General features: G+C 51.8%; 1 protein-coding gene across 3 annotated transcripts in view; it reads right to left on the bottom strand.

Moving 5' to 3' along the window:
- Window positions 1-497: 497 nt before the first annotated feature.
- The window catches only part of MICALL1 (MICAL like 1), a 30,015-nt gene continuing 15,268 nt past the window's right edge, over window positions 498-15,244 (bottom strand). For all 3 annotated transcript variants that reach the window (XM_084648054.1, XM_084648052.1, XM_084648053.1), the window contains exons 5-16: window positions 14,258-14,394; window positions 12,368-12,960; window positions 11,752-11,815; window positions 9,410-9,777; window positions 8,618-9,096; window positions 7,290-7,424; window positions 6,359-6,485; window positions 5,817-5,907; window positions 5,232-5,305; window positions 4,716-4,830; window positions 4,261-4,307; window positions 498-2,491 (exon numbers count right to left, since the gene is read on the bottom strand). In XM_084648054.1, the coding sequence (XP_084504180.1) occupies window positions 2,376-2,491; window positions 4,261-4,307; window positions 4,716-4,830; window positions 5,232-5,305; window positions 5,817-5,907; window positions 6,359-6,485; window positions 7,290-7,424; window positions 8,618-9,096; window positions 9,410-9,777; window positions 11,752-11,815; window positions 12,368-12,960; window positions 14,258-14,394 (2,346 nt within the window). In that variant the 3' untranslated portion in view covers window positions 498-2,375. The remainder of the gene's footprint in view (window positions 2,492-4,260; window positions 4,308-4,715; window positions 4,831-5,231; window positions 5,306-5,816; window positions 5,908-6,358; window positions 6,486-7,289; window positions 7,425-8,617; window positions 9,097-9,409; window positions 9,778-11,751; window positions 11,816-12,367; window positions 12,961-14,257; window positions 14,395-15,244) is intronic.

The following is a 15,244-nucleotide window of genomic DNA, read 5'->3' as shown; positions in this document are numbered from 1 at the left end:
GGAACTTGTCTCTTGCTCATGCACTAAAACATGCAGGCTTAAACACGGCTACACTGGGTTGGGCCGGGGAGGAGTTCATGTTCAGGTTCACAGCACAGGAGAGTCTGTTCCATGATCCTTTGTTTTCTGTTCCCTTGGAACATCTTGACAAGGATTGACATGGCCAAAGGCAGGGGGCCAAGGTATTCATAGATTTTAAAGCCAGAAGGGATCATTACTAGTCCTACCTCCTCCATAACACAAGCTAAACAATTTCACCCAGTTACCCCTGTATTGAACCAAGAGGCGGTTGGAATCCCCAATCTCATCCTTTTCTTAAATTCAGAGGCTGAACTATTTGTCAGCAGTAAATCCATCAAACCTCCACAAGCCAGGCAAGTACCCAACATTGGACTCAAACCCATAACCCTGAGATTAAGAGGTGCATGTGCTACCGAGGTAATCAGGTACCTAAGGTGAGCCAAGCACGGGTAAGGATAAGCAACAAAGGGTGGCAGTAGTTTTTTAATTCCACTGGTTTTATTTTTCTGTAGCTGAATGGCAATCCCAGAGTTAGTACAGTGTAGCAGTTTACAAATCAAAATACTGAAGGGAGTAGGACTGGGGGTGTCAGACTGCAGCAATTCTCATGGCCTTTGACAGTGGCTCGGCCGCACTCTACAAGGCCAAATTGACTGCTTTGCTTTGGAGAGGGTAAGTTGTGCTTTGGGATCTCCCCTGCCCAGAGATGACCATAGAAAGGTGGCCACTGCTCCTGGATCAGCCTGTTGGGGGTTGCAAGAGTGTGATGGGGCCCTCCATTCCTAGGGGCTGAGTACGCTGCCCCAACCAGTACTGGTGGCCCTTGGGAGCAACATGATAAACTCAGCTCCCTCAATGGTTTTGTAAACAGGGATTTTTTCTGTATAAAAATATACTCCAGCAATGGTCCAGGACACTGCTGGAAGCAAGAGTGGTTTGGATCAAACCTGTAGTATTTTTATAAAGGGAATGCAGCAGTTTGCTCTGGGCTGGTAGTTACTCTGCTAACAAGGCAAGACAACAGCTGACCAACCAACACCCACAAGACTCAGTGTCTAACTCAGACCAATCAAACAGCTCAATAAATAGCTCCTCACCTTAGAGAAGGCAGAAAAAAGAAAGGAAGGAGAGAAGACTGCTCTCCCCATCCCCCAATGCATATACACGACAAATCAAACAAGGGTTTAAAAAGCCGGGTGGGGTTGAATCCATCTAGTAATGAAGCTATAAAAAAAACCCCAAATCCCCCCTTTTGCACTTTTAAAATTATAAATACAGACAAAGCTGGAGAAGGGTCAGCTGAGATTCCCTCCCCACTCCCCAAGCTGGCAGAGGGCAGCACTAGAGAGCAAGGCAACAGGACAACCTTGCTGGCCCTGAATAAAGTCTTGCATTCTTTTCCCCTTCCCTGGAAAAAGAATGTTCCTCCCTCCCTGCCCCCCCAAAACCACAAGAGTGGGTCTATTTAGCAGCTGCAGTGAGGGTTAGATGTCCTGGGTGGGGTATCTTGGATATGTCCAATTAGATTCCCCATAATCCCTTTTCCTTAGCCGTTCCACCTAGCCCTGTCATTGATACCGCTCAGCCCTGATGCTCGTGGGGTGCGTCGTCGGGAGAGGGGAATCTCTTCACAAACAGGACAGTGGTGACTTTTTTTTTTTTTTTTTTTTTAAGGAACTTAAGGCATGGAAAGTTTTGGGGGGGTTCTTTCATTTTTGTTTAGTTTTTCAGTGTGAATTTAGAGCCAATAAAATAATCCTTCTTATAAACCCCAGAGTCTTTTACAAAAGTTAAGAGTGGGAATTCTGACTGCAAGGGAAAGAACTGGAGGTTGGGGAGGGACAACTGTGTACAGTCCCCCAAGGCAGAGAGTACGAGGCACATGTGACTATCACAGTTAGAGTGAGGGACGGGGCGATTAGTGCAAGTTTCCCACAAACACCAAAATCCTTTACTTACTGCTCAGACAGTTAATAATAAAATAATAATAATAATAAGAAACACAACTGGGTAATGTCTCCTAAAGCTATTTCACCTCCTCCCCACTCCCCAAAGCTTGTGGATAGTAACTTTGCTCCTCTGATTAGGCTCCCAACAGCCTTAGGAAGGGGGAGTACTGTTGATCAGACTCGCCATGTCTCCTCTTTTTCGGGCAACTCCACATCTGTGGCTGAAAGCTGAGTTTCCCTGGGAGAAATCAGGGTTGGCATGTGGGGGTTGACGAGAGGGGAGAGACAGCTTCTGGAAAGGAGTGGGAGGCAGGAGCCCCAGTGGCAGGTATCCAGCCAGCCACAGGGAGGGCTGATGCAGTCGGACAGCAGTGCATCCATCCTTGCTTCTGGCTTGCTCCTGCTCTAGCTTTTCTCCTTGGGTGACTTGCTCTTTGATTCATGTTTATTGCCAAGCAGCTTCAGCACCTTCATGGGCTTGAACTTTCCTTTCTTCTTGCCCTCAGTTTCCTTGTGAAATTCTGAAGAAGAGTTGCAGGGAGAGGTTATTTTCTAAAGGACAGAGCCCAGGAGTGATGCCCCACCTGTGTGATGTATGCAGACTGGGGCTAAACTACTTGATTCATGCATCTGTGTGAGCCACCAGTGCCTCAATGAAAACACACACACATTCAGGGCAGGTCACTGAGATTAGAGAGGGAGACATACCCACACTTACACTTTCACTGCAGGTTCCTGAGATTAGACACAGGAGACAGAGCTTTCTCAGGAGCTGTTCTCAGACTGTGGAATGAACTCCCACAGGAATTGAGGACCATAGAATCATAGAATATCAGGATTAAAAGGGACCTCAGGAGGTCATCTAGTCCAACCCCCTGTTCAAAGCAGGCCCAATCCCCAACTAAATCATCCCAACCAGGGCTTTGTCAAGCCTGACCTTAAAAACTTCTAAGGAAGGAGATTCTACCACCTCCCTAGGTAACGCATTCCAGTGTTTCACTACCCTCCTAGTGAAAAAGTTTTTCCTAATATCCAACCTAAACCTCCCCCACTGCAACTTGAGACCATTACTCCTTGTCCTGTCCTCTTCTACCACTGAGAATAGTCTAGAACCATCCTCTCTGGAACCACCTCTCAGGTAGTTGAAAGCAGCTATCAAATCCCCCCCCTCATTCTTCTCTTCTGCAGACTAAACAATCCCAGTTCCCTCAGCCTCTCCTCATAAGTCATGTGTTCCAGACCCCTAATCATTTTTGTTGCCCTTCGCTGGACTCTCTCCAATTTATCCACATCCTTCTTGTAGTGTGGGGCCCAAAACTGGACACAGTACTCCAGATGAGACCTCACCAATGTCGAATAGAGGGGGACGATCACGTCCCTCAATCTGCTCGCTATGCCCCTACTTATACATCCCAAAATGCCATTGGCCTTCTTGGCAACAAGGGCACGCTGCTGAATCATACCCAGCTTCTCGTCCACTGTCACCCCTAGGTCCTTTTCCACAGAACTGCTGCCTAGCCATTCGGTCCCTAGTCTGTAGCTGTGCATTGGGTTCTTCCGTCCTAAGTGCAGGACCCTGCACTTATCCTTATTGAACCTCATCAGATTTCTTTTGGCCCAATCCTCCAATTTGTCTAGGTCCCTCTGTATCCTATCCCTGCCCTCCAGCGTATCTACCACTCCTCCCAGTTTAGTATCATCCGCAAATTTGCTGAGAGTGCAAACCACACCATCCTCCAGATCATTTATGAAGATATTGAACAAAACCGGCCCCAGGACCGACCCTGGGGCACTCCACTTGACACTGGCTGCCAACTAGACATGGAGCCATTGATCACTACCCGTTGAGCCCGACAATCTAGCCAACTTTCTACCCACCTTATAGTGCATTCATCCAACACAAACCTCACCACCTTCTGCTCCAAGTGCAAAGTATATTTCTTTGACTTTGCCTTCTCTAACATAAACACATACCAACGTGTGTGTATATTATCTATACATTCTAACACACTCCCCTGCACACACTTCTCCCTCTGGGAAGAGGAGGAGAGGAGAAAAGGTGACGGGGGCTACTCAGATTACATAATGCGTTTGTGGAAGATTCTCAGAAGTGGTGGGTGTGATATAAGAACCTATATAGAATAGAATAAATCTCTCGACACATACACATGTTCATGTGCATTTATACTAATGCCCTTTATTCTTCTGCCCTCTCCTTGGGAGCGAGAGAGAGCCACCAGGACTCTGAAGTCCTCCAGTATTGGAATGAGGCTCCCATTCACTTTCTTACCTTTCTTTTTAATCATGGCTTCCAACAATTTATCCTCCTCTTCCTCTCTGAAAGAAACAGTGGGAAACTGTTGAGATTCCACTCTGAGGACAACAGCCACAACATTGTTGGAAGAGAAGAGCTCCCCACTGCTCATGACCACTATGGTCATTGGTATCCCATAATCCCTTGCTACAGTTATGACATATTCCCCATATACACATACCAGGACAGACATCATCCAGAGATACACAGACACACACCATCCCCACAAATCAGTAGCATTGATTCACAGGAACAAGGAACGGGGGACCCTCCGGAAGTTCTGTCAGTAACAGTGGCATCATGGTGTTGCATTACACAGTACACGTTCACCCCATACAGGTGGGCTGCACCACCTTCTCCACTGTGTCACTCAGACAGGGCAGTAAAGGCAGCCGGGTTTTGGCCAGATCTCCCCCTTTCCACCATGTTACCTCTGCCGGTCCTCGTCCAGGCAGTTGACAATGGCATTACGTTGTTCAATAATGGTGACCAGCTCCTGCATTAGCACCGTCTCCCTCTCTCGGTCATCATCCGTCCAGTCCTTAGCTACCCACCCCAGAAAAGACAGGGAGTTAAATGACTAAGTTTCCCTTGGGCAAGGAGCTCAGGGGAATGGAGTGCCATACAAGAGACCTGGGTTTGATTCCTGTCCTGAGCCTAGCAGATGACTCTGTGGACCTCTATACGAGGTTAGAATGATGGCCTCTCAATGCAGGGACTGGGAATACAGCCTAGACAGCATGCTCAGGAATTGGTGCTGGGGAGGGACTGCCTCGTTACTCAACAGCCACCCTGCAGCCACTTAAGGAGGAGTATTAATATCCATCAAAGGCAAGTCTCATTTGGTCCCTTTTACCCAGGGACTAGCCATGACTGAAGGTATAATGGGCATTGGGGGGACAGAGAACCTGCTCAGGGTGGTGTTTCACCAGTACTAAGAGATTTACCCGGCTTATTGAGAAGGCACCGCAGTTCATACTCTACATCAGCCTGACGCTGCTCCAAGTTCTGCTGCTTATAACTGCAAAGAAAGAGAAACACCATCAAAAACCCATTGCAAGGCTCAGAGAGATCCCTCCGGAAAGCAGATGTCCTCTCTGGGAAGTGATCTCCATGGGGTCAGGTTTGAAAGTAACAACTGTGACCTTAGCCTTACCCATCAAGAGACTTGCAGTGAAAGGGCAGGAGCCTTGGCTGTACTCCCAGCAATGCTAGCCCCAGCCTCATCCAGTAAAGACTGATGTAGGCATGGTGGCTATAGGGAGCTCACAGGCTCTTACAGAAGGAGGTGCAGTGGGGAACACTGCAGGAGCACTGGCTATAGGGAAGCCCACAGCTCTTGCAGCTCCAGTCTCTGGGGAGTTCCAAGTACTCTTGGACAAAGAGTCAAATGTCTTCATAGATCTCTAGCCCCACCCCTTGACCAGGAAGCCTACCAGGGCCTTCTGGTAAAGCATCTCAGGTGGGAATAGGGAGCTCTTCCGTCCTCCCCAGCTTTGGAGGCAGCATGTCAGTGCATTCCCCCTACTCACATGTAGATGAGCTCAGACTCACGGCGCACCAGCATGTGCTTCTCGTGGATGAGCTTGAACCAGTCCACCAGCAGGCTGTCCTCGGGGCTGTCTGCCAGTCAAACCAGGCAGAGAAAGAATTCAGATACGCTCCTCAGGGCTTTCTGCCCACACAACGCAGCAGGCCAAGGCAGGCTCTGCCACGCTGGGGAGGGAGAGATTCACTTATAATCAACCTGACCTCATCCAGCGCCTGAACACATGAGAAGTGGAGTGAATTAAACAGTTCTCAGCCTCCCATGGAGAAGTGATGGTTCTGATCCATTTTCCTCATAGCCCAAGCCAGTTGGCATGGCCCCACCCTTCCCCCACTCAACTCCCTTGATCCTTCATCACCCTAGCCTTAAACAGAGAGCATATTACCACTACTTCTCCTTCCTCATTCCCCCCTATAATGGGTGGTACAGCCCTTACATCTTAAAATTCCCTATCCTCTATGACACATATTCTCTTCCCCTCCCCCATCCCCACCCAACCCCCACGGTTGGTACAATCCATGTTACCATTCTCGACACTACGGAGTTTCTCCTCCAGTTCCACCCCTCGGTGCTCCAGCTCGTCCAGCCGCTGCTCAATGGTGTCCATCTCTCCGTAAATATCCTCCACTGGGACATACTGATCCGCCTGGACCTACCAAACCACACAAACAGGAACACCCATTGCTATTTCCCTGGGCAGCCCTTGACCCATCTGCTCCAGCATCCTGCCTGGGGACCCCAACGCACTCCCTGACAGGCAGTGGAAAGAGCAGGGGAAACTAGCACTGTTCTGTGGAGGAGGGAGAGCAATGGGAGTGACCAACTCCCTCCCACAGGACTAACACAGCATCAGAAAAAATCAAACATCTCCTGGGGGAAACCACCCTGCTCCATCACACACAGACTAATGGCACTGCTGGAGGAAGATGCACTTGCAGCCCACGCATTAAAATCTCTCTCCATCGACAGCTCAAACTGGCCCCCAGTGATCTTGGGGGAGTGGTGTGGATACCCTTTACCCCCCTCGTTCAGCACACCCCTCTTGTTCAGACAACTCCCTCCTGAGGTCTGGCAATTGCTGTGCCATACGGTGAATCAGGACATGCCTGGGGCAGAGACTGAAGAGACCATTTCGTTCCCCAAGTGGAGGGGAGAAGAGAGTGGGAGTCAAAGTCAGGCCCTGGGTGGCTGGTTCTAGGCAGTCTGGCCAACCTGCAGCTCCCAAAGGGAGCCACTACTGATGCAAGTCAATGTACACCCCTCTGAAGAGCCTTCTAGGCAGTGTGTGCGCACAAGGGGGCTCTCCACCCATCCTGCAGATCCCTCAACAGCCAGCCACACATCCCTCCCGCTGCTGGAAGCTAGGAAAGGAAATGGGGGTTCAGCAAGCAGAGCTGCAGTCCCAGCAGACAGTGCGGAGGTGACATTTGCCCCTGTGCTTCTCTGTCCCCTTTACCTTGCGTTTGATCAGCGGGAAGCCATGTCCTGGTGCAGGAGGGCGCGCTGGCTTGGATCCCTTTGGGGGTTTCTGTGCCGAGGGGGAGGTGACAGGTGACGACTTCCGGTTGAAGGGATTCTCTTTGCATGAAGACTGGGGAAAAAAAACAAGAAGATGATTTGGTGCCCAGGAGAGAGCAAGAAAGCAGATCCCAGGCAGGTTATGAACACGGAGCAAACGCCCTCTCACAAGAACTACCATACTGGAGCAGAGCAATGGTCCAGCTAAGCCACTATCCCCACTTCTACCATGGTGGAGTAGACAGCTGGTCCACCAGCCCTTGTCTACAGGAGCAAACTCTGCAGGTGTAATTCCCCACCAGTGCAGCTCCAGAGCATGGTTTGATACCAGAGTGCTAAAAACACCCAAGTCCTGTCTACACCACAGTTTCTACTATTGCTTCCATGCCGGAGCTGCATTGGTGGGGAACTGTAGCTACAAAATTCAAGAGCGTAGGCAGCCCTTTGGATACTCTGGTATCCTGTCTATGACAGCAGATAGCCTTGGATGCTTCCAAGGGAGATATAAACCCCCAGAATGCATCTCACTGCATGATGGGAGGTTTGTCTTCCTAACTCCAACCAGTGATTAGCATGTCCCCTGAGGCATAAGAATTTATATCCCTGATCATTTTATCCTAGTCAGTGTCACTGCAGATACTATTCGTATCTGTATCAATATTTAGTCTTTTTTGATCACACTAAGTCATTTCCCTCAGTAATGTCATGTGGCAGTGAGTTCCACAGCTTAATCATAGCATGAAAAGCTATTTTGCTTTGAGCAGTGTTTTCATTTGTTTTGATTTGTACCATGAGGCAGGGTGAATAAGAGCATGATTACCATTTACCTAGCACTTACCCCACCAAACTGTGAGAATCTTAGCTCTAGCTCTGCCTGACCTGGCTCTTGGTGGTCACATTTTGTGCCAACAATGGTGCACAAATGGGTCGAGAGCAGCATGTTCCTGCTGAAAGCCAAAGTACAGAGTCTCACCACTTGGTGGTGCCAGAGCTGCTTTGGGGTGAAGACATCACCATATGATAGCAGAGAGTTGGAGACTGGTAGCCTGACCCTCAGCTCCAGCGTGGAGATGTCTCCAGGTGGAGAGGTGGAAAAACAGCAAGCAGCTCAAGACCAGAGGCCTATTGGCAAGGGTGGGTTTCCCCTCCCAAAGGGCACTGAAGGGCATCTCCAACGGGCCTCCTTGGAGGATAGGATGATTGTTGTGATGAGGGATGGTGAGGGGTGGGAGAAAAGGAGAAATTAGGAGAAATGCACCAACCTACCTTCAGCTGCGGCTTGGGCGATGGGGAATTCTTGGGGCCTCCTCCACCTGTGTCTGAGGCCAACGGGGTGGGTGTGGGACTAGCACCAGCAGGAGGCTTGGGGGGCAGTGGGCTGGGGCTGGTCTTTAAATTGCTGGCAGAAAAGCTCCTGCTGGTTTGCTGAGCTCCCCCCTGTGCCTCCCCACTGGAGCTGGCCAGCTCACTGGAGGAAGAGAAGGAGGAGTTGGCAGACAGGCTGGCTGGGGCTGCGGGGCTCTCACTGGAGGAGACACTGGTGAGTGGAGTGTCTGCACAGGAGATCTTGGAAGCAGCTGGCGCATGGACTGTGGGTTCGGAGGAGCTCTTGGGCACTGAAGCCTCATCCAGGTCACCAGCAGCCTTGGCTGAACACTCGGAGTTGATGCTCTCAAGGCTGAGGGCAGGTGATGGGGTGCAGGAGGATGGCTCTGAGTGAGAGAGCCTGGAGATGGGGTGGTGAACTACAAAGGAAAGAGAGAGGTCAGAGGGGAACGGGAAGTAACAAATACCCACACACACACACACCAGCTACAGATGGAGACTTCAAGAGGCACCTTCAGGAGCGAGACCCTTCAGACCCCCACCCTGTGAGGCTGGATGGGAAGCAGGATTTGGTAGCACAGAGCCCAGCCAGCTGGCATAGACATTAGGATTTGCCCTGCCTGCTGGAGAGGTGAAAGCGCCGGGGCTGCCTATCCCTGGTGTCCAAAGGGGACAGAGACAGGAGTTTTGTGTAGGATGTTCTGGGCATGGAACTGTGTGGGAGGGACTCACCTAGGGGGGAGGCGCTGGGTGCTTGTGGAGCCGGACGTTTCTTTGTCTTGGGGCTGCTGGTGGGGGTGATGCGGTACCAGGGATGAGTGGGTTTTGTCGTGCTCTCACTCTGATCCTGCTTTGGCGTGCTCTTTGGTGTTGCACCTTCCTCCTCCTCCTCCTCCTCAAAGGGGTTGTAGGCTTTGGGCTCCCTGCTGGCGGATCTGCTCTCCCTTTCCCTCCCTTTCCCCTGCTCCTCCTCTTCCTCTAAAGCCCTCATGGGGGTCTCCTGGCTGCTGCCTGGTGGGGGAGGAGCCGGCTTCCTCTTGGGCTCTGGCTGGACCAACGCAATCCATGGAGGGTCCTTTGGTCTCACAGCAGCTCCCGCTCTAGATGAAGAGAAGAGTGGGGCCAGGGAGGGAGAGGGGATGAGGACGACACATGGAAGAGAGAATTCACGACAAACCAGGTAGGACATTGCTCATAAGGGGGAAAACATCAGGTTAAGGCTCCCCCTGCCTTCTCTCTGCAGAGCACTCACCCCCAGAGACAGGCTGAGGGTATGACTCGGCGCGTGGGTTCACAGGCTGGGGAAGCACAAACCTTCCAGCCTCACTAACGAGGCTGGGAACCAGAGATCTGTGCCCTGATTTCACTGTCTGGCAAACGATATTAATTGGCCAGTCCCAGGAAATGAGGACGGTCTCCCATCCCCCATTCACACCACAGCAAGAAAGATTAAACCATCTCCCACCCCTAGTGGACATGCTGCTAATGGCTGGGGGCCGTGGGGTTCATAAGCAAATAGCTCCAGCCAGCTGGGCTGTTTATTGGGATCTTTGGGCATGCTGGCTGAGCTGGAGAATTGCCCCTCCCCCAGCATGAGTCACTTCTCTTTACACAATGAGTTGGGGAGGGGGATGCAGTGGGGGCAGTTCACTGAATCAGTTTTCAGCCAATAATCAATACAAGAAAATGTCACAGGTGCCCAACTGCCCCACTGCTCATTGAAGCAGGTGAGGTGCTTTTACTCGTTATGTGCCTCAAAGTTTCTCTCTCTTTGAAATGGGGACAATGATACAGACCAGTGTTTGCAAATCACTTGGAGATCTTTAGACCAAAAGCATTGTATAGGTGCAAAGTGTCACCATTACAGCCATACGCACAAAACAGAAACCCCTGCCCAGGAATGTTCCCCAGTGGAACATTCCCCCAGGCAGCCAAGCATTTCCGCCTCCCCAGCTGTTCAGTGTTGCCAATTCAGGGTGGCTTGGAACCCTGAATACATCAATCAAATTTAAAAAATGTTATTAAGATGATGTTTAAAAAAGCGAACAGTACAGAGTTTAAGCGCAGAAGTTTCTGGTTATCAGGGAATAACATACAGATTATCAAGGGGTGCAAGTTCAGTTTAAGATCGGATGGCGTAAGGAATACATAATCTGCAATATCCCCGATTGGGGGTAAAAGGTTAACAGGCCAAAGTACAGACATTGAGATACGAGTACTAAATGTGTTCTTTGCCTTTCCACAGCCCCTTTCACATGAAGATCTCCAAGCGCTTTACAAGTCTTCCTGAATGGCAGACACTGCACTATCCCCCCCAGGTACAGATGGGGAAAGGCTGGCACAAGGAGAGAAGGGACTTGCTCTAGGCCAGTGGTTTCCAAACAGTGGATTGCAGGAAGGTTCAACATGGGTTGTGGGCCCAGTGCAGAGGGGAGGCCCCAAGAGGGCGGCTGGAGGGCAAAGCCGCCCTGCATTCATCCCACAGCAGCAGCTCCTGTCCTACAGGGCTGGGGCCAGCTTCCCACTTAGGTTTAGCCCAGCTGCCCCTCTGTCATGACAGGGTGGACTGCAACCCCGAGCCACAAATTGCAACATCTGGGGTGGGGAGTTGGGTCCAGCCCCACGGGACAGGAGCCACCACTGGAGGGTGTGTGAGGGATGGGATGTTCTCCAGCCAAGGCCTCCCCTCCACACTGGGCTGGGGGATTAGGGTCATGGTGCAAGGGCAGATGGAGCTGCTGAGGGTAGCTGGTGCTCCCTCGGTGGGGCGAGGAGGAGGCAAAGGACACTGGTCTATGATTCTCCCCCACTCCCAATGGGTGAGTTGCAAAAGAGACCAAATGGAATTGGTGAGCGGGCTCAGTAAAATGTCTGGGAAGCACTGCCCTAGCCCTGCACTGAGTCCCAGCCTGGAACAGAACGGGGGTCTCCCCAGGCCTTAGCCACAAGGCCCGCCCTCCCCAATGCCAGCTGATCAGCCAGGGCAGGGTGGGGCTGGAAGGAGAGGTTATGAGTTAACCACATGCACAATCCCTTCTGTTCTATATGGTTTCAGGGCAAGCCAAAGGACCTACCGATCTGAGGAGGTGGGTCTCCCTCTTGGTTTGGGGACTGGGGGGCCGGGTTCAGGTACCCTACCTAGACAGGCAACGGGAAAGATACAGGACACATGGTAAGAAAACCAAAAGGCCATTAGGAAGCAGATGAAAAGCTCAATGGATTTCCTGTTGTCTTCTGGCTGCTCCTGCTCTCTGCAGATCCCACAGCATTTTCCCCCTTGGCACAGGGGTGTCAGCCGCAGCACGCAGGCCAGATTCCAGCCTGGGTGATCTTGTTAACCCAAACACACCTCCTGCAGCTGCCCTCACTCACGCCTCCTGCAAGCTGTGGAGCAGCGCTGGGGAGAGTGGCTGTTAACGCGCCATTGAGATACTCTGTCAGGCCCAAATACTGCGTACCACTAGGGCACCAGACCCCTCTGCACTACTCTGCCCCTTCTGGGGACAGCTGGCAGATTGAGGCTCAGCGATCAAGACCAAGGTTCGATCAGAGATCTGGGGGTGTCACTTTGAGAGGGGCTGGGGAACGGCATCTCTGAGCCTCATCGGGGACAGAGGCTTTGCTGAGCGTAAGCTGCACTGCAATGGGGAAATGGGGACCACCGCACACGACATCCTTGCACCTTCTTACCATTCACCAGGCCAGGTCCTGGCTCAGAGGCCTCACTCTGCAGGTTGGATCTAGGCCGAGGGACGGGGTGAGAGCTTGGTGGTGACGGGGCTGCTGCGTCTGCGCCCCTCCTTGGGGCGGGGGTGGGACGAGTGTCCTTGAGCCGTCCATCCAGTGGGCTGGCTTTGTCCTGGCTGGGCATTGGTGGTTTGCTGGGGAGAGGAGGCCTGGGTGGAGTTTGGGAGCAGGGCTCAGAGCGGAGCGTTTCGTTCTCTGCACGGACAGGGGACGCTGCTGTCTCTGCTCCATTGGGTGCGTGGCCCTTCTCCGCTGCACCCGCCTCCTTCTCTCCTGGTGGGTGGCTCTTTGATGCAATTGCCAGGGATACTTGGACACCGTCCTCTTTCCCCTCCTCCTCGGGGGGGACATCCTCACCCACAGTGGCTGCCCCAGCCTCAGTCCTCTTGCCCAGGTGCTGAAAGTCAGGACTGGGCCTGCACTCCGTCCTCCCACTCAGGCCCAGTTTGCCCCGGTGCTGGGTGCACACAAAAGTGCCCAACTCTGGCCCAGGCTTATAGGATCCAGGGAGTAGTGTGCTGGAACATTCCTTACACCTGCCAGAGAGAGACACAAACTGTCCTGAGAGGGTGGGAAAAGGGCCTTCTACAAGAGGGAAGATTTAAAACGCTGAGGGAGGGAGGAAGGATAGCCATATGGTTAGTGCACTAGACTGGGACTCGGGAGACCGGGGTTCAGTTCCCAACTCTGCCACAGACTCCCTGGGCAAGTCACTCAATCTCTCTTTGCCTCTGTCCATTGTCTATAAAATGGAAATAATAATCTTTCTTTCACCTTTTGCCATATTTAGTTAGACTATAAGCTCTTCAGGGCAGGGCCTGTCTCACTACTTGTTTGAACAGGGCTCTCTTGGCACTACCGTAATTCAAATCAGGAATAAGGAAGTTAGCCCTGCTCCTTACTATGTACAATGAGAGCCAAAAAGAAAAGCCCACTCAAGCACTCACTACCACAAGAGCTGAGCTGGTTGATTCCAGTTGGTTTCAGTGCAGCTGGTGGCTGTAAGATCAATTAGGTGCCAGGGCACTCAGGGCTCTTGTAGTGACATCTGGTTTACCATTGTTTACGCTGAAATCTAGAGAAATAAGCTCAAGACTGAGGGAGGATGCAATGAAATTAAAAGGCAGAAAGTTTGAACATGGAGAAAAGAGGCTATTTTTACCTCAATTAACCCATGGAACTCACGGCTGCAGGATATTACTGAGGTGAATCACTCAAAACAGTCAATAAAGAATGAGAAGTTGCTAAAGAGAACATTTGGAGATACAACATGTAGGGTAAAGTTACCAAGGTCTCAATCCTCAGTCTTCAGGGTATGAGACAGCAACAGGTAGAAATCCTCTTCCTGCCATCAGACAGTACTGCACAGGGATATGTATTAGAGTTTGTTTTGCCTTCCTCTAAAAGCTCCTGTCATTAGTCACGGCTGCAGACAGGCTCCTGGACTGGCCTACTGGTCTGTTCCAACACCTCAGTGTCAGTGTTCTGACACACACAAACACACAGACAACATTAATCTGGTGGTAACACCTGGCTGTGGCTACAGGTCAACTCAGGCAGGGAGGGGTTAATTTGGGGCTCGGGGTGGTTTACCTGACGCACTGGCGGCGGTACAGTTTGCCTGTGCTGAGGGGCAGCGATGGAGGGTTGCTCTGGGCCTGGGGGCGGCTTACCTGATGCACTGGCGGCGGTACAGTTTGCCTGTGCTGAGGGGCAGCGATGGAGGGTTGCTCTGGGCCTGGGGGCGGCTTACCTGATGCACTGGCGGCGGTACAGTTTGCCTGTGCTGAGGAGCAGCGATGGAGGGTTGCTCTGGGCCTGCAGGTGGCTTACCTGAAGCACTGGCGGTGGTACAGTTTGCCGTCGGCCAGGTAGCGCTGAACCAGGTGGACGTGCTGGTGGCAGGCCGCACAGGTGCTGCTGAGCGTGTTGCGCTGGGATCGCTCCGCCAAGCCTTCGGCAACATCATCCTGAGGCAGAACACAAGGAGAGTGCAGACTGGAGGGGCAGCAATCGAGACAGAGTGTATTTCAAATGGAAGCTCTTTGGGGCAGGGACTGTCTTTTACGAAGCGTCTGTACCACACTCAGCACAATGGGGTCCTAATCCTGACTGGGGCCACAGGCACTACTGCAGTAAAAGAAGAGAGATCTGCTCAGCAGCTGAACTTCGGGTGTAACCCCACCCAGAAGAACAGGACAATATAAAGAAATAGCAATTATCTCACCCCCCACATTTAGGTTTCAGCCCACCCCCTGCCAGTCCCGGAGAAAGGGCTGTCCCAATCCCCCAGCCCAATCCCCAGGAAGGCTCCCTGAGTCCTGTCCCAGCACAGAACGGACATCCTCATCCTCCTTCCTAACCATTGCCCGATCCAGGAAGGGAAGAGGTGAAAGGGACATTTCTAACCCCTACCCAATTCAGGGGCTTCAGTCACAGCCCTAGTCCATCCCAGGGAAGAGACATCCCTGCCTGCTGTTGAATCCTGAGGCAGAGTTTTGGGAAGGGAAGGGCAATCCCCTGCCCACACCCATCCCAGTGACTGTGTCCTTACTCCATCATCCCCAAAGGGAAGGGTCTTGGGGTTACACAGGAACCTTTGGCTTCTCAGAGAACAATCTTGCATTGCACACTGCACTTTCTTCCCCCTCTTCACTGAATGAAGCAGGTGGTGAGCAGCATTTAATTCCCAAGACCTCCAGAGAAAGAGAATTCCTCAAGCTGAACCCTTCTCCCAATGTAACCCACCACAAAGCAAAACACACACCAAAACACACACACACACTCACTCACTCTCATGTCCCAGAGAATCACAGAATA

Source organism: Lepidochelys olivacea (assembly GCF_965140295.1).
Source record: "Lepidochelys olivacea isolate rLepOli2 genome assembly, chromosome: 1".
NCBI classification, from domain to species: Eukaryota; Metazoa; Chordata; order Testudines; family Cheloniidae; genus Lepidochelys; species Lepidochelys olivacea.
Note: the sequence above shows the minus strand (reverse complement) of the source record. Positions and strands in the feature narration are given on the sequence as shown.